We start from the raw sequence: 20,527 nt of genomic DNA on the forward strand, positions 1-20,527 counted from the left end.
GGGAACCAACTGCGGCCTGCCAGCCACCCCGGAGGGCTGGAGGAGGCACCTGGCGTCCCGCCCCGGCCAGGCAGCCACCGGAGCTCAGGCTGTGACTATTGAGGGAGCACCTGGGACCCCGAGGGACTGCTCTGCGCGCTGTTTGTTCTTGAAAACACTGGGGGCAAGTTTTCTCTCTTTACAGCTGGAGAAACTGAGGCTCAGAGAAAGTCCATGGCCAAGGTTGAAGCTGATAAATGTAGGAGCTACTGGAGCTGGGCGTCTTCACACTTACAGGGGATGGGCAAGTGAAAGAAATGACCTTCGGATCACAGCTGAAATAAGGGAACCAGCTTGCCGGGAAGAGCACCCGGTCCCACCTGAACCCTATCCACACAGGGCGGACCTCCACTGTCTGCACTCACCCTGACCTGGGCCACCCCCTCCTCTCCCCCCACCCATTTCCAGATGGAAGAAGAAACTCAACCAAAATCAAAAATAGTGTTATTAATTCTGGTGTCTCCGAAGCACGAAAAAAAAAAAAAAAAAAAAAAAAGAAAGAAAGAAAGAAAGAAACCACCCTTCCCACATTTCAGGCCCCAGGTCCAGGCCAAGGGGGCCCACCCTGCAGGCCCAGGGGCCGAGTGGGTCCTGGCCAGGGGCTTGAAGTGGGACCAGCCCATGGGTTTAGCTCCGAGGGCCTGGCTGGGAGGCTGCCTGCCTCAGTTCAAGGAGTCCAGGCCCCGGAGTAGGGATGAAAGACCAGGGGTCAGGGTCAGAGGTCAGGGCTACTCAGTTCCAGTGCTCTGGCTGAGGAAGCCAGAGGTCAGGGTTCCGATGTGGGAGCCAAAGCCACTCAGTTCTGTGGTCCAGCAGAGAGGGCCAGAGGCCGGGGGGTCAATCACTGCGTCCTGCGATGGGGTCCCGTGGGCGCCAGGCTGCTCAGTACTGGTGCTCCAGCAAGGGCTGGGCAGCCAGGCTCTCGCGCTCCTCGGCCGGGGCAGGCCAGTCACCTGGGGCCCCGGTGGGCGTCCCACTGTCAGGCGCACTGCTGTCCAAGCAGGAAGTGTCCTGGGCTGCTCTGGGGGGCGAGGCATCAGTGCTGGCATCTGGGGTGAGGCTGAGATCCAGGGGCACCTGAGGAGAGGAGAGGAGATGGGTTGGCGGGAAAGCAGATCTGTGCTGCCTGAGCCCTGACCCTCCCACAGGCCTCTTACCTGAGACTTGGGGGTACCTCCTTTGGGGCTCCCTGAGGCTGGCTCCCCATCAGATCCCCCCAGTCCTTTCCGAACCCCCAGGCTCCACTTCCCACTGGGGCCCTCATTACTGAGGAGACCAGAGCCAGGGAGCCGGGAGGGCCAGGGAGCCTCAGCAGGGGCAGGAGAGGCAGGGGGGGGTCCAGGGAGCCGAGGGGGTGGCCACTGCAGCAGAGGGGGGGGGGCGCCCATCCCCGGAGCCACTCAGGGAGGGCCGCGGCCCCCAACCAGGGACTGGTGGGAGGGGTTGGTCACTGCTGCCTGTGGGAGACAGATAGAAAGAGGGCAGAGACCTTGGCTGGGCTGAACTCCTCAGCCACTGTTTCGGCCCGGCCTTGCCTGCTCACCTGCTGTGTTCTCAGGCGTGGGGTGTGCCAAGGGGGGGTTATTGCTGAGGGAGGTCAAGCCGCCACCCCCGCCACAATCAGAGTCATCCACGTTGCCCCCGCTATTGCAACCGGCCCCACAACCTTTATGGAGCCTGGGGGTGGGGAGGCAAAGAAGAGGTTGGGGTGGGTGAGGCTGAGGCCAGCCCCAGGACAAGTCACCTAACATCCCTGAGATCCAGGGTCCTCATCTCTAAGATACGCTGCCCCCTGCCCGACAGCTCTGGAGGGAGGCAGTACTACATCCTGGCTACGGTCTGGGGCTGGGCACTCACTCCTGGCTCCAGCCCTTCCCCACTCTGAGACCTGGGCGGGAGTTGCTCAACCCCCCTCTGGGCCTCAGCTTCCTCCTCAGGGAACCCCCATCCTGCCCCCTCTTGCAGCCTCCCGGGCTGGGGCAGCGGTCGGGGCGCACCTCTCCCAGCTGTGCAGGAGCCAGCGGGCGATGGCGCCCAGGCTGACGGGGCCACCCCACAGGGCCCGCAGCTGGGGGTGGCTGCCAGCCAGCGAGGTGGTGAGGGGCGACACGTAGATGGGGTAGCCGAGTGGCTGGTCGCAAGAGGAGTTGATCATGTTGCGGAGCGCCTGCTTGGCGTTCTGGATGCTGCCACGCTCAGGGTTGCGGTTTCGCAGGAACACCAGCTCCTGCTGCTGCCCGGCCCACAGGCCGCGCACGCACTCCCGGTTCACCTGCAGATGGCCACACACGGGAGTCGGGGGGTGGCACCTGGGCACAGGCCCGGGTCGGGGTAGGCGGCCCCAGCCTACCTTAATGACACGGAAGCTGAGGTGGCGCCGGTTGAGCATGATGATCTTGTACTCGTCTGAGGCATCGTCCATGACGTGGCGCAGTGCCAGCAGCGAGGGCGTGTTGCTGAGGATGGCGCTGCGCCAGGCTGGGTCGCCCTCGTGCGAGATGACCAGTCGCTCCTCGTTGGCGGCGATGGCGTCGTACAGGGCCGCCGGCTCCTCGTACTCGTCTGGGGACGTGAAGTGGTCCTGGCGGGGACAGCAGGGTCAGCGGCCCTGCCCAGGTGAGAGGGGCCTCACTGCCCACCCTACTGGGCACACCTCTCGCCGACCTGGTGAAGTTTGAGTGCCATGCGGACCCCGGGTGCCACCACACGGTGGAGCAGGTCCATGTCGGCAAAGACCCACTCGTCCCGCGGGGAGGTGATGCGGAAGTCCCCCTTGAACAGGGCGTGCAGGCCGTAGAGGAAGGGCTCCAGGCTGGGCAGAGGAGGGACAGGGAGGTGAGCGCCGGGCGGGGAAGGGACCTGGACGGAGACCCTGCCTCATGCGGGGGCGCTTGACGGCTGGGTGGGGAGCGAAGAGCAGTGGGTCGGCTAGACCCGGGGCACTCACCTGGCGGACATGCTGTGTGAGGCTGTCCCCAGGGCCCGGCGGCCCAGCACACACAGCCCGAAGCACAGAGTGACCAGCGGCGAGTTCCATTCCTGGTCCACGGGCTGTGGCACAAGGACCCCCACCCCAGGGCCCGGCTCAGACCTGGGCCAGGCCCAGGCCAAGGGAAGCTCAGGATGACAGGGGCCCATGGGGAAGAGTGAGGAGAAGGGGAGCCACCTCGGGCCCCACAGCCCCAGGGTAGGGGGGGCCTGACCTGGCCGCGCCGGGAGGCACAGTACTGGATCCACTCGAGGTGCACCGCGCAGAAGGAGGGCAGCGAGAGGCCGGAGAGCCGCAGGTCGTAGTCCTCGTCCACGCTCAGAGAGAAGGTGGGGTCTGAGTCGGCATAGCCGGGCGCCCGCACGGGCCGCAGGGCTGCCGCCATGCCCTCGTGGCTCAGCCAGGCCTCCAACTTTGGGGAGCGGCTCACGTAGTAAATGATGCTCTGCAAGGGGGGAGGCAGGCATCAGGGTTGGGGCCCAGCCTGGCACCCACCTGCGCCTCGGGGTCCCTTGCGACAGGGCATCTCCTAGGACTGGCAGGAGGAACAGAAGCAGGCAGCACTTGACTCAGTGCGTGACCCTCCACAGACCCTCTACGAGGAGGCAGGCTTCCTCTCGGCTTTCTCTCCTCTCCCTGCCCTAGTGAGGAATGGACCTGCCTGTATGGCTACAGGGAGCTGAAACGGGACCAGGGGAGAAAGGGGTACCAAGACCCAGGAGGACTGAGGGTGCCAGCAAGGCTGCAGAGCAGCTCCCCGGCCCCCTGGCCCAGGGTATATCTCCACAGCCCAGGCCTCACCCCAGCCCCGAAAAAGCCCCAGAAAGAAGCCTCAGGGGGCAGGGGGAGCCAGCCGGGCCGGTTCAGTGCTGGAGAAAGCGCCACCGTGTTCCGGCAGTTACGCTGGGGTAAATGCCACAGGGCGAGCCTCACGAGGACAGCGAAGGCCCAGCTCTAGCAGGTCCCACCAGCCTGGTCTGTCCCACATGTCATCTGAGGATCACCTGACCCGACCCTCAGCAGCCTCAGCCGAGTGCAGGAGGAGGGGCCCAAGGAGCCAGGGCTGCCCAGGAAAGGGCCCGCCCAGCACTACCCAGGCCAGGGGCCCCTGCAGCCCCCACTCAGCCTTCCAAACGTCATCCCACATGCTGTGTCTTTGTGGAGCACCCCAGGTCCCAGGGCTCCTCCACCCGATTGCCGGCTGGTTTCGCCCGGCGTTCCAGGTGGCCTCAGCTGGGTTCAAGTCTGCTTCCCCAGGGAACCATCAGCCCGCCTGGGCACCAGGTGCACTGCGATGAGCAGGACACGCTGGCCTTAAGTCGGGCTTGGAGGTGACAGCACCTCTCCAGAGATGGGAGTGGGAGGCAGTCAGGGTCACGGCCCCCGAGTGACACCAGGTGGGAAATGTCTCTCCCTGCCACAGCCTCCTTCTTGGTGAAAGCAGAGAGTAGAGGACTCACAAACCCTCCCCAAGGAGTGGTCGGGAGGACAGGACCTGTGACTCATGAGATGGCCAGTGGGGCATGAGGACAGCTGGGGGTGGGAAGCACGGCCCCCCAGAGAGCCTCAGGTGTGCAGGCTCACCTGGACAGGTCACCAGGCCCCCGGGAGCCCCAGGACAGACTAACTGGGCACCCAGGGGTCTGGGCTGGGACCACCCACCCACACCACTCCCCCAGTGCCCTTCTGGAGGCCACAAAGCCTCATGGTTCCCACCATCTCGCAGAACTGCACCCACCCCTGCCTATCAGGTAGGTAAACTGAGTCCCGGCAAGGGAAGTGACAACCCAGGCTGCCCAGCTGAAATAAAGAACCTCCAGAACCCCCAGTCCAGGGGTCCTTCTGGGTCCCTCTGTACCTCACTGACCCTTGCCCCCCTCCCCGAGATCACAAGACCCTCAGGCCTGGCGTGGAACCCCCAGGCTGAGGCAGACTGCCCAGTGGCTGAGTTGGCAAGCCTGCACCTTCCTCCTGATTCCAGGGGCTCCAGAAAATTGCTTCAGCTGAGCCCACATGGGCACCTGGAAGGTGGCAGGGCCTCTCAGGGGGACAGTGCGCCTCGCCCTGCTCAGGGGAGGGGCTCGGCTCCCAACAAGCCCTCAGAGGCCCGCGGCCGGTGTCCACTCCTGAGCGGGGACCTGTGCCCGGCCCACCGTCCCTACCTTGACATAGTAGGTGATGAGGATCTTGCGGAGGTCAAAGACCTGCAGCATGGAGGCGGCGTTGTTGTCGCTAATGCTGTAGCCCTCCAGCACGTACTTGCTGGCCGTCACCTCCCAGGCCAGCCAGCGCTGCCCGAAGGCGGCATTGAAGGACAGGACCCGCGGCAGGTGGCCCGGCTCGCAGCAGCAGCAGCCCTCGTCCTCCTCCACGCCCTCCGTGATGGCCTCCACCTCGCGCTGCTGGCAGTACGTGCCTGCGGGGGGCGGGGTGGCCGGTCAGGGGTCACGGGGAACTCCGAGTGCAGCATTCGAGGCCTCTGCCACCGTTCACCCAAGACCTGGGATGAGCTGGGCCAAGCAGCGTCACCTCCCACCCTCCCCATGCGTGGCAGGACGACTCAGAGCACTTCCCTGCTCGAGGGGTCCCAGGTGGGAGACCACAAGTAAAAGCGTGTGCTCCAGTCAGGTTGTCTGGGCTTGAACCTGGCTCTTAGATTCACACCATGTGATCTTGGGGGAGCTACTTGACCTCTACTGAACCTCAGCTCTCTCCTCTGCAAAATGGGGGTTTTGCTATGTGCAAGGTTGTGGTGAGTTAAACACGATGACGAGGTCAAAGCACACTCGGTGACACTGAGCTAGTGCAAGCAGCCTTCTTCCTACTGCTTGAGCCACTAGCATCGTCGCCTCCTCGGCAGGCCTCAGGACCTGCACCAGGCCCAGGGGAGACCCAGGGCCCCTCCCAGGCAGGACACGTCCAGCCCCTGCTTCAGTGGTCTGTGGGTCTCACTGTAGTGGCCCCCACCCTCTCTGCCCCTTCAACACCCTTGCTCCCCCGAGCTGGAAACTCCCCTTCTCCCTAAGCTTCCCTCCTTTGAGGAGCCACTCAAGCCCCAGCTTCTCCTGAGGCCCGAGGCCTTTCTGCAGCCTGCCCGCCACCTCACCGTGCTCCTGCTCACGTTCTCTTCCTTCCCGCCCCGGGCCTTGCACATGCTGTTCCCTCTGCTGGCACGCACCCTCCTCCCTCCCCTCACTCAGCCTTCAGCTCAAGTGTCAACACCTCCAAGAAGCCGCCTTGGCTGCCCCTGATGAGGTCAAAAGTCCTGGGAACCTCTCCTCTGTCCTGCTGTGGTGGCAATTATGTATTTTTCTATGTAATCGTTAACCCTAACGTGAGTCTTTTCCGCTGGACTCCAAGCTCCCTTCCTTGCTACCACTCCACCCCTGCAGTGAACACTGAGATTGATCAGAACAAGGAGTCAGCAAATTATCAGTGAAGAAAGACCACACAAATGATAAGCGAGCCCCTTTCCCCTAGCTCCCGGCAGCAGCGGGAGGGAAGTCTGGGCCCTCAGTTACAGAAGCAGAAACCGAAACGCAAAGAGGGGAGTGACTCGCCCAAGGTCACGGCACCACGGGCTGTGCTCAGACCCCCCTCTGCAGCCTTGGGGGCCTCCTCTGGAGCTGGCATCCAACACGGACGTCTTCCTGAGGGCAAGGAGCTGGCTCACAAGGCAGGGGGTTGTGCAGGACCAACCTGGGCCAAGCCCGAGACCACTGAGCGGGCCAAGGGGGGCCGGCATGAAAACCTAGAACTCTGAGCTCTGCCTGAGTGACCCAAAGCTAGAACAGGGACAGGCTACAGCCACAAAAAAGACACACACTCTTCCCCTGCCCCCCAGCGCTACTCAGAATGGGAAGCCCAAGCCTTGCCCAAGGTCACCCAGCAAGCCAGGGCGGAGCTGGACTAGAACTGAGCACACACACCATGACACATGGGGGCTCAGGCCCCAGCTCGGCCCTGCAGCTCACCCCGGAACTCAAGGCCGCGCAGCTGGAAGGTGACGAGGCCGTTGCCGACCTCGATGAGGTGCACCAGGGCGTTGAGGTAGTCTGAGGCCAGGACGAAGCAATCGCCGGGGCTGTAGTTGCCCCAGCGGCCCAGCACCAGGTCCCCGCACAGCGTGTGCTGCAGCGAGCGCGTCAGGTGCTCGTAGAAGATGGAGTTGAGGTTGTTGTCGTCAGCGCCTGAGACCCGGAACACACAGATGGACAGGGTGATAAGCAAGTCTCCCTTGTGGGGGAGGCGCCGCCCTCCGGCCCCAGGATGGCTGGGTACGCACCGGGGTTCCGGTCCAGCTGCGTGACCAGGCGGGTGTTGGAATGGTCCACACGCTTAGTGCTATTCAGAGAGCGAGCGATGCACATGGACCAGCAGGCAGAGGCTGCCGACAGCTCCACAACCAGCCCTGGCTTCCTCCCTGCCCCTGCACGGGCCCTCTCAGGGTGCACGTCAGAGGCCATCCCATTACAAAGACGGGGACACTGAGGGTGAGGACATGAGGGGACTCACCCAGAACCCCACAGCCAGGAAGAGTTGGGAAGCTGGGCCTCACCCAGGCCTGACTGCCTCCCGGCTGAATGCCCATGGCCTGGCCCAGCTCCAGTTTGGCCCTCATCTGATCCCTCCACCCTCAGCGTCTGCACTGTGCCCGAGCACTCACACACCCGCCGCTGGCCCCTCTCGGGGGCCCATCCAGCCTAGAAATCCCTTTCTGGGCTCCACAGCCCTTCCCTCTTCTGGAGGCTGTGCAGGGCATCTCTGCGGTCTCCCGGACACTCACTTGTAGTCACGCTCCCAGAACTTGAGGGGCCGTGCGTAGGACATGAGGAAGACGGCACTTCCCAGCAGGGGATTGAGGGGCGTGGAGAAGAGAGCCGAGAGCAGGGCCTGGACAAACAGCATGGCCGAGTCTGGGCCCCAGTCAAGGAAGCAGCAGCAACCAGGATCCACCAGCCTCCCTCGCCTCCCGCCCCCCCTCCAGCCCGGCCCACCCTGCCTGGGCCGCAGCCCCCCTGCACACGCCACCCCCAACAGCAGGCAGCAGGCTGGATACGTGGCACGGCGAAGGGCTGGGCGAAAGCATGGAAAGCCGAGCCCCAGGTGATCTGCCAGGGTGCGATGTAGGTCAGCACGAAGCGCAGCTTGTACAGCAGGTCCCACAGCTGCCAGGGCCATTGGGGGAGACAAGACACGCAGGGTCATTCACGGAGATGGGGTCTGCAAAGCCCCTGGACACCAGCCCCCATCTGGAGCCCTGGGGACAAAGTGGAGGCGCTGACCCCACCCAGAGGCCTCTCCCAGGCCACCCCACAAGCTGCCCACGAGGGAGTCAAGCTCAAGATCCTGCCCACCCACCCTCTCTGGACCTGGCTCAAGGCACCTGATTCCAGCAGCAACCCCAGACTGAACAACACTCTGTGTGGGCCCTGGCCATCTAAGCCTCCTGACAATCCAGTCCCCATTTCACAGATGGGAAAACCGAGGTTCCAAGAAGGTGGTGCATGCCATCCAGTCACTGGTGTAGCCCTATCCTCAGAGGGGGACAGCCTGGGTCTCCACCACCCTGGGCCAGGCCAGAAGCAAGAACAGGATGCCCAAGTGCGTAAAGACAAGGCTCAGGCCACACTGGGGTCCTAAGCATGCTGCATGCCTCCAGCGCAGGACAGGAGAAAAGTACTCTGTCCAAAGCCACCCCCCCAAGCCCTGAGCAGGGCACTCTGCAGCCTGGCGGGACAGTCTCTAATCACCCAGGCCCAAGAAGTTTCCGAAATGCAGCTCTTAACTGCTCTCCAGGGACATGGCCAGCAGAGGTTGGGTCCAGAGGACAAGGCCAAGTCCTGACTATTGCACCCACTTCTGAGGAACACATTCAAGTGCAGTGCATCAGAGAAAGAGCTGTGAGGTCGGGTGGAGTGTACTCAAATCCTGGCTGACCACTGATTCCCTGGGGGGCCTGAGGTGAGTCCCTTAACCTCCTTCAACCTGGGCTTCTCTCCGTGAAGAGGAGGGAGACGACCTGTTCCTCGAGACACTGCCGTGGGGGCCCCCAGCAGAGGCACAAGAGTCCTGCTCCCCCTCTGCATCTTGGAGTCTGGGCCCGAGGCCACCACCTCACCTTGCTGCAGAGCAGGGACATGAGGAAGTAATCGAGCAGAAAGCCCTGGGAGAGGCGTGGGTAGTCGAAGTGGAAGAGCAGGACAGTGAAGGCCAAGGTCAAGTACTGCTGGGGTGGGCAGCAGAAGGCCGAGCGCAACAGCTTCAGCCCGGCCACAGTCATCAGCAGCGCCCGGCAGCTGGGGGGGAAGGGCAGGTGTTAGCAGCTCCTAGGGGTGGGGGGGTCCGTCACCTGCCCCCACCTGAGAGTCACTTCAGACCTCAGCCTCGCTGGGCTGGCCCTGCTCTTTTGACACAGATACTTTCAGCCTCTGCCCCGACCCCAAGGGAGTGAGGGTGGCCACACGTGCTTTCAAAGAAGCAACCACTTCAATAAGAAGTGCCAGGTCTCACCCCTCCCCAGGCTTCATGTTTCACACGGGAAATGGTGGGGTAGTGGGGGGTGGGGGACCTCACTAGAGGCAGAACTTGTCCGGGTGGCTGACGACGGCGTGGGCATCCACGGTGAGGGCGTTGAGCACCACGGCAGGGTAGATGAGGTACTTCTCCACACACTGCAGGCCAGCGTACAGCTTCTCAAACCACATCACCTGGGCAGCACCTGCCAAGAGGAGGCGGGACTGTCGGCCAGCACCTGGCCCTCTGTACTCCCCTCCTGGGGCCACCAGGACCTGCTGAGATGGGGAGCTCTCGGGAGGGAGCCTGGGAAGGGGTGCCAACCACAGGCTGTGCTGGTCCAGGTCCCCAGAGACTCTGGGGTTGGGTGTGACCTTGGACAGCTCAAATGAGGGTGTGGGCTCCACACATCCATCAGGCCTCTGATACTTTTCAAGTCAGAGGCTCGTGGCAGGTGCTTGGCCCCATTTTGCTCTCTATGAAAAAAGACTAACAGGGAAATCTCCAACAGCTGTGGGGGCCAGGCAAGGCCCGCCTTCTTGGTGAACCTAAGCTGCAAGCCTTTCAAGAGGGGCTGTTGCCACTTGGTTCCAGCTGATCGTTGCTGCGTGGGGATGCTGGCCCAGTGGGATAAAACCTTCCAATTAAAAAATCAAGGAATGCTAATCGTCATACGACAAACCCAGATGTTTAAACGTACGCTCAAAGTTCTTTTTAACTATTGCACTGCCCAGTGGAAACATGTACCAGGCAATTGGGGTCCTCAGGGAGCCAGTTTGCAATTCTGGACAAAGGGTCCCTTTAGGGCATGGGACTTCAACTTCATCTATCTCCTCAAAGACAAGATGGAGAACAGAAAGAGGGCAAAGCAGGCAGAGTGAGGGCAAAGCAGAGTCTGAGCATGGGCAGAGAGGGCAAGATGGGCACGACAAGCACAGGGGGGCACCGTGGGCAAAGGGCAGCAAAGGGGCTGCAGACACAGAGTGGGGCCAAGGCTGGCGCAGGTGGGGTGGCTGAGCAGAGGCTGCCCCCTGCTGGCCCTCCTGAGCCAAGAGGCCCACTGCTCCCACCAGGCCGCAGGTCCGCCACCCAGGAGTATAGAGAGGAAGGGGGGGGTCCCCGCCCAGGGGATCAGGGCTGGAGGTGTGGAGGGGAGCAGGGTCCCCGGCAGGAGTGGGCACTCACCACGCACTTCGTACTGGCTGTACTCCAGTGGCTTCAGCACGGGCTGCGAGAGGCAGAACCAGGGCAGCTGTTTGCGGAGTTGGGGCAGCAGGTAGTGGGTGAAGAAGCCCACGGCACCAGCCAGCGCATACAACACGAAGCCCAGCACCGACTGCAAAAGGGAGGCCGGAGGCTCAGCCCCGGGGAGCTGGGGAGCAGGCCGGAGGGCCACAAGGGCTGCACACGAAGCCAAGGCAGCCCAGGGCCCACAGGTCGGGCAGGCACCCGCAGAGGCTGTGGGGAGGGGTGGCCTGTAGCCCACAAACCTTCAAGGCGATGAAGACGGTGCTGGCGCTGATGGCAAAGGTGAGCACGGCGATGACCAGGCACATCACAAGGTCGGAGTGGAGAACCTCACGCTGCAGGGCCAGGAAAACAAGCTGGGGGGCCGCCACTTCGCGGCCAGCCACACTCTCCTCCCAGACCACCACCAGTTCCAACCCGAACGCCACAGACCCGCCCTCTCACCACCGACTGACGCATCTTGTCTGGCAGTGGGTCCGGGGGCTCTGCCCGGGCTGTCTCCAGGCTCCGCTCCTCCAGTTCAGGGAAGAGCTTACTCCGGATCAGAGACCTGGAGATGAGGACGGACATGGGTCCAGCCACAGGGAGGCCCCTCCTCCCACAGGCAGCAGGGTGCAGGGGAGGCCGGGCTCAGAGGGCCCCAGGCACGTACCCACCAGCCCCCAGACTCTCCCGGCCCTTGCACACACACGGGCGTGTGCCAGACAGACCCCTGGCAGCACCCACCAGAGCACGGTGGGGTCACTGCTCTGCCGGCTCAGGTGGTAGGACAGCGCCACCAGGAGGCCACAGAAGACGGAGAAAAGGACGGGAACATGCTGCTCTGGCCAAGGAGTCTGGGGAGAGAACCACGCTGGGAGGGGGACGCCGCTGCGGAGCCTGATTCACAGCTCAGCTCCAACACCTCCCCTCGGCCACGGCACGCGCCCCCAACCCCTAGGCCCCACCCCTACCTTGAGGGCTCCAAGGCAGAAGCCGTAGAGCAGGGCAGCGGCCAGGAGGCTGCGGGAGAGGCTGAAGACTGCAGTGAGTGGGCTGGTGGCGGCTGCGCGGTGGGAGAGAGCAGGTAAACCCGACTCCTGCGCTCGGCTGCCAGCATCCCTGGCCCTGCTGCCACCTCGACTGCCAGAGCTGCTTCCCTGGGACACCACCCCTTCGCCCAGCCCTGAGAAGCCTCCAGAGCTCCTAGAAGTCTCGAGTTTAAACCATTCTCCTGGGGAGAAGGGGGAGGGCCCAGGCTCTCGGCAGACAGAAGCTGGAGCTGCAGACCCAATCCGTGGGCCCCCAACCCCCAGCCGCCTGTGGGCACGATACCTGTGCCCCCAAAGCCGTGCATGTCTATCTGCTCCAGGAGGTACATGAGGCAGGTGTTCACCTGGGGCAGGAGGCCCAGGAGGAAGACGAACGGGAAGCACAACGTGAACACTGGCAGGGAGGGGAGACAAGGGCCCAGTCAGCCTGCAGCCCTCCCCTTGGCCTGGCCTTGGGGCCTTGCTCCCCAGGCCCCCCGGCCTGCCCCAGCCTCACCGGTGGCCACATCGCGGGCACAGAAGAAGAAGGAGGCGGAGAAGAGTGTGAGGCCGTAGAGGGAGACAGGCGGGAAGGGCTGCGCCGAGCCCAGGGTGTCCAGCAGCCAGATGAGCAGACAGCAGATGCAGAAGTAGATGGGCCGGCTGTACGCGATCACCCAGTTGTGGCCCTGGGGAGCCGGCCCGTGAGGAGCCAAACCCCCCTGCTGACCACCCCCTCCCAGGGCATGCCCCAGGCCTCTCCCTGGACCCAAGATACAGACCCGAGCCTGGCAGGGTGCGGGCAGCAGGCTGAGCAGCTGAGGAGGATGGGGCTGCTGGGGAAGCCCGGCCCCTCCCCACATGGCCTCCTCCCACCCGCGCCGGCTCCTCCCCGGGGCCCACGCCTGAGCCTCTGGCAAGGGGGCTGCTGGCTGCTACTCACGTGCATGGGAGATGCTGCATCAGGCTGGACGCTCTGCAAGAGAAAGGGTCCATGCTGGAAGGAGCACCGGAGCCCCCTGGAGAGTCAGGAGCCCCGGGTCCTGCTCGAATCCACCACTGGGCAGTTATGAGTGACCAGGTGGGACCCACAAATCACCCTGGGCCTCCGTTTTCTCCTCTGTAAGACGGGTGTGTTTGATCACAGAGAATCTTGGGCATCTTATCTGCTTTCTAGCTCACACCCTCTCAAGACAGGGGTTGTGGCAAAGCGGGTGCCTGGCAAAAGCTGGGTGGGGGTGGGCGATGGGGCTGGGCCTGACCTTCAGCAGGGAATACTGGCAGGAGGCGATGACCAGGCAGAACTGGAAGACCCAGATGTCGGTGAAGAAGCCCTTGAGCAGCAGCAGGTAACCCAGGAAGGCGACCAGGCTGCTCAGCCCGACACCGAAGATGTTCTCCACCACTCCCCGCGTCCTGTGGAGACAGCCAAGTCAGGGAACACCCCGCCCGCCCCAACCTCCAGTGGGCAGGGGGTGACCGGGGCTTGGGGAAGAAGGGCTCCTGCCATGGAGGGCACCCCCAGCTCTGCCCACAGCAGCCCCACATGCCTCTGGGGTGAGTATAGGTGGCATGTGACCCGTTGCCACCTGGCAGCCCAATCTTGCCCCCTCTAGACACTGAAGGCTCCAGCTACCACTGCTCCCGGGACATGCCCATCTCCAGCTTGTTCCCACAAGTAACTGCACGTGGCTGCACTGTGCACAGCACACAGCCACTGCCTGACAAACACCGGGCCACGGTACCCGCAAACCCTAGAAAGATGAGCAGCCAGCACACAACCAAGCCCTACACAACAGACTGCAAAGGTCCTCTGACTTCCCTGGGCCTCAGTTTCCCTTCTGGGAAAATGAAAGGATGAAATGAACAGTTTGTGAGCTTTCCATTTCCAATGAAAATTAACTACAAGACTCAATTTTCAAATCAAACACAGATGCAAATGAGAATTACAAGCTGAATAGGAACCGCTTATTTTTAAGCACCCCTTTGTGAGATCATCCCTTTGCACCCCAGAAGAACCTAAAGCAACCCCAGTGCAGACTCCAGCCCTCGATGCACATAAGCTCCCCTCCAACAGGTTCCAAGGGTCCTCAAGGCCAGGCCCAGGGATATCGGGGCTGGACCAGGCAGGGCGGCCACTCACCGGTCCAGCAGGGCCAGGAGGGCAAGCCGCTCATAGCGCACTGAGGTCCAGCGGCCGGGGAGGAGCCAGTACTTGTAGCTCTGCTGGGCACGGGGTGGCGCCTCCTCCATCAGCGTCTGCTCCTGGGATTCGTGCAGGGAGTCCTGGTCCAGCAGGTCAAACTGCAGTCCCCACAGCCGCAGCCATCAGCCCCGCCACCCCCCACACAGTCTATCGCCGCCACCCCTCCCGGCACACACTGGACAGCTGGCCATTCTCCTTCTGCAGAAGGTTGACGGGTGACCATTCTCCCCGCCATGTGGTGGCCCCGGGGCCTGCCTTGATCCTGTCACAAGGACTGTCTCCCCAATTCAGGCAGATTCCCAGCCTCTTCCCGGGCCTAGTGAAGCCCACCTGATCCTTCGAGACCCAGTGCAAATGCTACCTCCTCCCCGACAGAGCCAGTCACCATCACCCTGACTACCACACCCTGGAGCACCCCACACACCTGGCCCCAGGGAACAGGCTGGATACCAAGGCCAAGTTGAAGGCCCTGGGTGAGCTGCTTAACTTCTTTGGGCTTCCTGCCTCCTTCATTCAACTGGTGTTTATGGTCATGGCCATGGGCCTGGGCTGGGATGGGCTCTGAGGATACAACAGAGTCAGGGGGCCAGGCCCTGCCCTCTGGAGGCGGCCATCAGCTTGTAGTGAGGACAACACTGCCCATCTCCCAAGATGGTTAAGAAGGAAGGATGAATGAGGAAGGGAAACATGCGGGCTTCTGGGTGTCAGATGTCACAGATGTGCCTTCTGTGACTACCCATTAAATCTCAAGTCCGTGTTTCATGAGTTCTTAGTATTTCTATTATCACCAAATTGCCCAGGTAAGCTTTTTCCAAATCAGAGTACTTCCAACAGTGAAACGGGGTGCTGCTAACAACTGTGCTGAGATAATAAGATGTAAACAGGGAATGCTTCAAGCAACCCCGTGCGTAAAGAGCCCCACACAATGGGAATGGCACACGGTCATTGTTCAGTAAACTCAAGTGCCGTTTTGGAGGTACCACGGCTCACACTTGGGGTCCCCCATTAACTGGAGGCCAAGAAAACAGTCCAGACATATTTGTTTAGTAAACAAATAAGCACTCCATGAGTCCTTCAGACCCTGGGCCTGTGCTCCTGGGTGCCACCATCAGAGGCATGACAGACACCAGCCAGGCCCTGCAGCCCCCCATGTGGAGCCGTGCCCCTGCCCCGTCCTGTCCCCACCACTCCTCACCTCTGGCACCTCCAGGGGCACCCGGCGCACCTGCATGCCCTGCAGGACCACAGGCCTGGGCTGCAGCAGGTTCAGGCCACCTGTGGCCTCAGGGATGTCGGCTGAGTGGAAGCTGGAGGAATGTGAGTGGCGGTCCCTGTGGGCATGGCAGCCATGAGGGCCCAGAGCTGAGGCCAGGCAGGGGGGTCCAAGGGGGCTGTCCCAGATGCCCAGAAGGACCAGCAGGGTCGGGAAGAGGCAGATGGCTGAGCACCTTCCTCCCGGGCCCTGGCCTGCATGTCGTGGAAGGAGCATCCCATCTTCCTCCCACCAGCTCTGGGAAGTGTTGAAGAGCCAGGGACCCAAGGACCCACGGGACCCCTGTGGACCTGCCCTTCACTGCTCCCAACCCTCCCGCTCTAGAGGTTCTGGGCTGCTCTACCCAAACCAATTAAAGAAGGGAGAGGACACTGGTGGGGTGCTCCCCGCAAATGGCGCTTGCAGCTGCTGCCCGGAAGACTCACCAGGCTCCATTGGCTGCCTGCTCCCCCTGCTGCCCCACAGGGTTCTCGTAGCCACCTCCAGCCAGGCCAAAGGTGTAGGAACGCCGCACACCTGGGGCAGGAGGAGCGGGAGACAGTGCAGCCCGTCAGGGACAGGCACACCAAGGCCCAACCCGCAGGGACACCAGAGCCACCGAGTGAGGACGAGCCTGGTGTCCAGAGTCCCCCAGCATGGCGGCCCAGGGCCCAGAAGCTGGAGAGAAGAGGACCCTGCAGTGCAAGTCAGCCCGCCTGGGGTGTGCATCCTGGTGCCACCAGGAGCTTGGCAGGTGGTTCTGAGCACAGGCATCTGCCTGTCTGGCCCCAATTTCCTGGTCAGCAGATCAGAAACAACATGGCTATCCAGATCTCAGAAATCACAAGGATGACACAGTGTTTCAGGCAAACTTGCCCACAAGGGACCTGGTAAGGAGGAAGCGCTCAACAGGGCGGGCACTGGCTGGGAGGACTTGGGGGGCTCAGGGCCTGGTCATGGGGCTCACCGCTCTCATCATAGAAATAGTGCACAGCGCCTTCAGAGGTGTCGTCGAAGGTGCAGGCCTCGTGCACGTTGGCGCCAGCCCGGGTGAGCAGCAGCGAGGAGGCGAAGTGCAAGGCAGAGGGCAGCGTCAGCGCCCGCGAGTGGGAGGCAGCCCGGCCCCGCGGAGCCTCCTGCAGGCTGCTGGCGAAGGATCAGGCCAGGGTCAGCACCGCATGGAGGGGGCCGGCCCCCATCCCTCCCAGGGCCAGCAGGCAGGCGGCTCACCTGGGGGGCGAGCCCATGATGGAGGCTGGCGGGGTGGGGTTGCTGCCGGCGTTGTGGCGCCTCCGGATCGCCTGGGTCCGCCTGACACTGCTGGAGCGGTCTCGCCTGCTGGTCTCCTCGGCTGCTGCCCAGAGAGAGGCCCCGAGCATGAGTGACCGAGGCCGGGACAGAGCCAGGGCGGGGGGCGCAAGGGCAGGTGCCCTGCAGGGAGCTAAAGGTCAGGCCTAGCCCAACCAGGCCCTGGCTCTGGGGCCCAGACAGGCCACTCAACCATCTCATGCCTCACTTTCCTTGTTTCAAAAGAAGGAGAACACTCTACCCCACTGGTGACTGAGAAGACCAGTGTGGATGCCGAGGGCAGGGGTTTCACATGTTATGTTAACCGCAGGACCAGTAAACCAGAGGCCCAGTGCCTGTGGCCTCTCTGCCTCGGTCTCCCTATCACCAGACCTCTGCTCATCTGAAAGGGATGGTGGACAACAACGCTCAGTCACCGAGGCCATATCCATCTGCTGCCTTGAGACAGAGGCTGAACAGAGGAGACCCTAACTAGGTCCACTCCAGCCTGTCTTTTGCCAAGCCCCTAGCACGCCTCTCCCCCCACCCCGGGAGCCAGCACTTACCTCCCCCCACAGCACCTTCCTCCTGCAGCTCACCCCGCCAGCCAGGCTGGTTGGCAGCAGGTCCCCTGCGGGCCTCGGTGGGCAGCACAGCAGGCTCCCCGGCAGCCAGCTCCACCCCCGCCTGGGCCTCCAGCTCAGCCTTGGAGCCAGCCAGGGGGCCCCTGAGGACATCGCCGCCCGCCCCATCCATGCTCAGCACCCGGGCATGCGTTTTGGCGCTGGCAGTACTGGGAGTCCGCTGGGTCCCGTAGGGCCGCTTGGGGGGCACGGCAGCCCCATCCTCAGCCCCATGGGGGGCCCGCCGCTTCCGGCCCCCTCCTGCTGCACCCTGGGAGCTCTCAGGGGAATAGCAGGAAGTAGAAGAGGAGCTGTCAGTACTGTAGCGGTGCTGCGATCGGAGGCTAGAGGCCGGGCTCAGCTCACTGCCCTCACTGGTGTCATCGTCCTCAAAGAAGCCCCCGCCCTCAAGCAGGGGCCGTCGAGGGGCACGGCCAGGTGGGGAGTGTCTCCGCAAGGGTGGCCGCCGCTTGCTGGGCCGCAGCAGGGCCAAGTCCTTGGGCCGCACAACCAAGAGCGGCTCGGCTGGGCCCGGTGGCGTCCCTGCTCCGATAACTGTGTCAAAGGAGCGCAGCGTGTCATCCGAGGGGACCCCAGCATCTGGCGAGGCGGGCAGCTCAGCCTCCGAGGGTGGGTCTGTGTCACTACCCTCAGGGGCCTGCCCACCTGGGGGGCTGTCCAGGTGGGTTGAATTGGTCTTCTCGCTTTTGAAGCTGCTCAGTGTCTCCCTGTCGGTGCCACTGAAGCAGGAATCCGAGGAGCCAGCTTTCTGGGGTGTGGGCTCGCCTGAGCCCCGCCGGTCCAGGGGCTGGTAGCCGCCGGCTGCCCGGCGTTGCTCCCGTCGGCTGCTGGTCCTCACCAAGGCCCGGTCAGGCCGTGTCAGAGTCAGGAAGCTCTTACTCAGCTCCTGGCTGAGGCTCCCCTTCAGCAAAGGGCTCATGGGGGTATCAACCATGCCGCTCCCACTCCAGGGGGCTCCATCTCCAGCCAGGGGAGAACGCTCAGAAGAGTCCGTGCTGGGGAGGGAAGGCTCTGGAACAGCCCCGGGGGGTGTCTGGGGAAGATCTCCAACTATCACAAGACAGGAATACAAAGGATAAGAGATGTGGTTTCTGGCTGAAGAGATCTTGCAGTCTCTGCTTTCCCTAAGAATCCAGTCAGAGAAGGAAGTTCAAGAAGACACTTCCAGAACTGCAAGGAGAGCCCCGAGATGCAACAGAAGTAACTCAAGGAAGATGGCGGGTCGTCCCCCCGGCCCCTGACGCGTCGTGCCCACTCACTCAGTCTCTCCTGCGAGCTGAGCTTTAGCATCTCCCGATCGGCCGAGGTCACGATCACGTTGTTGCTGCCTTGTTCCCGCACCAGCTCCTTGATGTCTGCAACCACAGCCCTGTCAGCAGGGCCCAGGGGGCCGCCACACTGCCACCCTCCAGCCCTGAGCAGCCACCACTTACCTCTCAGGGGCCCAGCTTCCTCCATCCGGGGTAGCAACTCCTGAGCAGACAAAGGAAAGCGTGAGAGAGTAAATAAGGCAAGAAGGGGGACCACCACATACCCACAGTGGAGCGTGGCTCCCAGGTGAGGAGTGGGAGAAGCTGGGAATTGAGGGCCGAGGGGTGGGTCCACTCACCGAGACCTGGTTGAAGCCAAACACAGAATGCTGGGAGCTACAGCGTACAGGGGGTGTGGAACTCACTTTCCGAAACACCGTCATCTCCACTCCAGGGTCCCTGGCAGTAAAGAAGAACAGCAGCTGTGAGCTAACTTCTCTTCTTTATGCTACTCCATTGACCATTCCGACAGTTCCTGCCTTCTCAAGGATCTCTTGCATAATCCCAACACCGACCAGACTCACTCAGGGAACCAATGTTCCCTAAGCCCTTCCTCCCTCTCCCAATGCTCTTACTAGGAACCAAGAACCCTTAATCCCCAACGTGGCCCCTGACCCCCACCACACCTGGCCGGATTGCTCTCCCCCTGGGCAGGCTCTTCCTCTGGATCCTCCATGGTAGAGTTGCACTTCTCCACAATCTCGCCCTGGTCAAACATGGCATGTAGGCGGTAGTTCACAGTCTTGATGGTGGCAAAGATGACAGCCACCACGAGGCAGTACACACCAGCCACCATCAGGCTGGGGGGCAAGACCTAGAGGGAGGCAGTAAGTCAGGCTCCCATGAGGCATACCAGCCACCACTGTCACACCCAGGATTCACAAATTCACTGCCACCCCTCCCACCCTGCAACTAGTGCAAAAACCCCATTGGGTGCTCTGTCTTCTGCTCAACTGGAGAGAGATTAAGAGGGACTCGAGGTCACCCAGCTCAGAAAACAATGCATTTGGCCTCTCCTTCACACACCCCAAATTCTGCAGCAACTCCTCTCCCCACACCCCAGCGTTCAAGGCAAAGCCCTGAACCCCTGACAGGCTGCCCCCTCCATGACCTATCCTCCCTCTCCCCAGCAGGAATTCCAGGTGGCGGTGACGTCTCACCATGTATAGCAAGAACGGAAAGGTGAGCAGGAAAATCCAGACATAGAGGTGGAAGCAGTTGGAGAAGGTGCTCTGGTGCGGGTCAAAGAACCAGCCGCCGGTGAGCGAGGCCCACACCCCCTGGCGCAGGATCTGCAACACCTGCGACCCCATGGTCCCGCCGCTGCTGCGCGCGCCCCGATTCTCGGGACCCTCATGGGGGCGGCCCCCAGCCCATGCCCCGCCTGGAGCCGGAGGGCCCCGGGGCCCGGCCTCGCACTCACGCCATGGCCTCCCCCCGCGGGGGAGTGGGGACGGTAGGGCGGGGCTGGGGGCAGGGGGCGGGGCCGGTCAGGGCAGTCAGCGGCGGGAGGCCCGGGCGCGGGGGTGGGGCCGCATCAGGGGCGGGGTCCGGGCCCCTACCCCCGGCCCAGAACTGCTCGGAGGAGTCGAGCCGGCAGGCAGGCGCGGGGCACGGGCCGGGCACCCGCCGGCGGTATCCAGAGGTGGGCGTGGAGTGGGTGCTCCCGGGACACAGGCGACGGCTCCCTCGACTCCGGCCCGGGGAGACCCCGGGACCCTGAGGTCCACTTCCGGGGTCACAGGTCACTCGTCTCGGGCTCCGCGCTCGCCCCGCTGCTGCCGGTGCCGGCCCAGGGGAGGCCGGAAGGAGCGGCGAGCCGCCAGCCTGCAGTGGCGCATGCGCCGGTCGGGCCTAGTTGGGACCCGGAAAAGGAAAACCTGACAGCGCGAATGCGCACGCGCAGGGAGGTGGTAGAGCGAGAGTAAGCGTGGTATGCCCTTTGGGCGTGCGCAGAATCTGAGTTTAAGGGACGAGACAGCGCAAAAAAGTAGAAACATTGCGCGCATGCGCACACCCAGGCGTT

At 63.0% G+C, this 20,527-nt stretch overlaps 1 protein-coding gene across 1 annotated transcript; it reads right to left on the reverse strand.

Annotated features, from left to right (window-relative positions):
• Positions 1 to 521: 521 nt before the first annotated feature.
• PCNX3 (pecanex 3) lies at positions 522 to 20,361 on the reverse strand. Its single transcript, XM_037838295.1, is given in 36 exon segments — positions 522 to 1,116; positions 1,197 to 1,418; positions 1,420 to 1,496; positions 1,583 to 1,716; positions 2,037 to 2,311; positions 2,390 to 2,620; positions 2,704 to 2,851; positions 2,987 to 3,090; positions 3,243 to 3,473; positions 5,191 to 5,444; positions 7,003 to 7,218; positions 7,314 to 7,372; positions 7,815 to 7,944; positions 8,088 to 8,196; positions 9,150 to 9,327; positions 9,605 to 9,749; positions 10,730 to 10,880; positions 11,035 to 11,127; positions 11,237 to 11,342; positions 11,519 to 11,628; positions 11,746 to 11,837; positions 12,107 to 12,217; positions 12,320 to 12,491; positions 12,746 to 12,778; positions 13,065 to 13,218; positions 13,946 to 14,067; positions 15,204 to 15,339; positions 15,707 to 15,797; positions 16,228 to 16,406; positions 16,491 to 16,614; positions 17,114 to 18,241; positions 18,451 to 18,546; positions 18,625 to 18,664; positions 18,801 to 18,900; positions 19,128 to 19,315; positions 19,662 to 20,361. Coding segments are annotated over 36 exon segments (6,087 nt in total). The 5' UTR covers positions 19,815 to 20,361; the 3' UTR covers positions 522 to 921.
• Between the last annotated feature and the right edge of the window lie 166 nt (positions 20,362 to 20,527).

The sequence above is a fragment of the Choloepus didactylus genome, chromosome 6 (genome assembly GCF_015220235.1).
Source record: "Choloepus didactylus isolate mChoDid1 chromosome 6, mChoDid1.pri, whole genome shotgun sequence".
Lineage (NCBI taxonomy): Eukaryota > Metazoa > Chordata > Mammalia > Pilosa > Megalonychidae > Choloepus > Choloepus didactylus.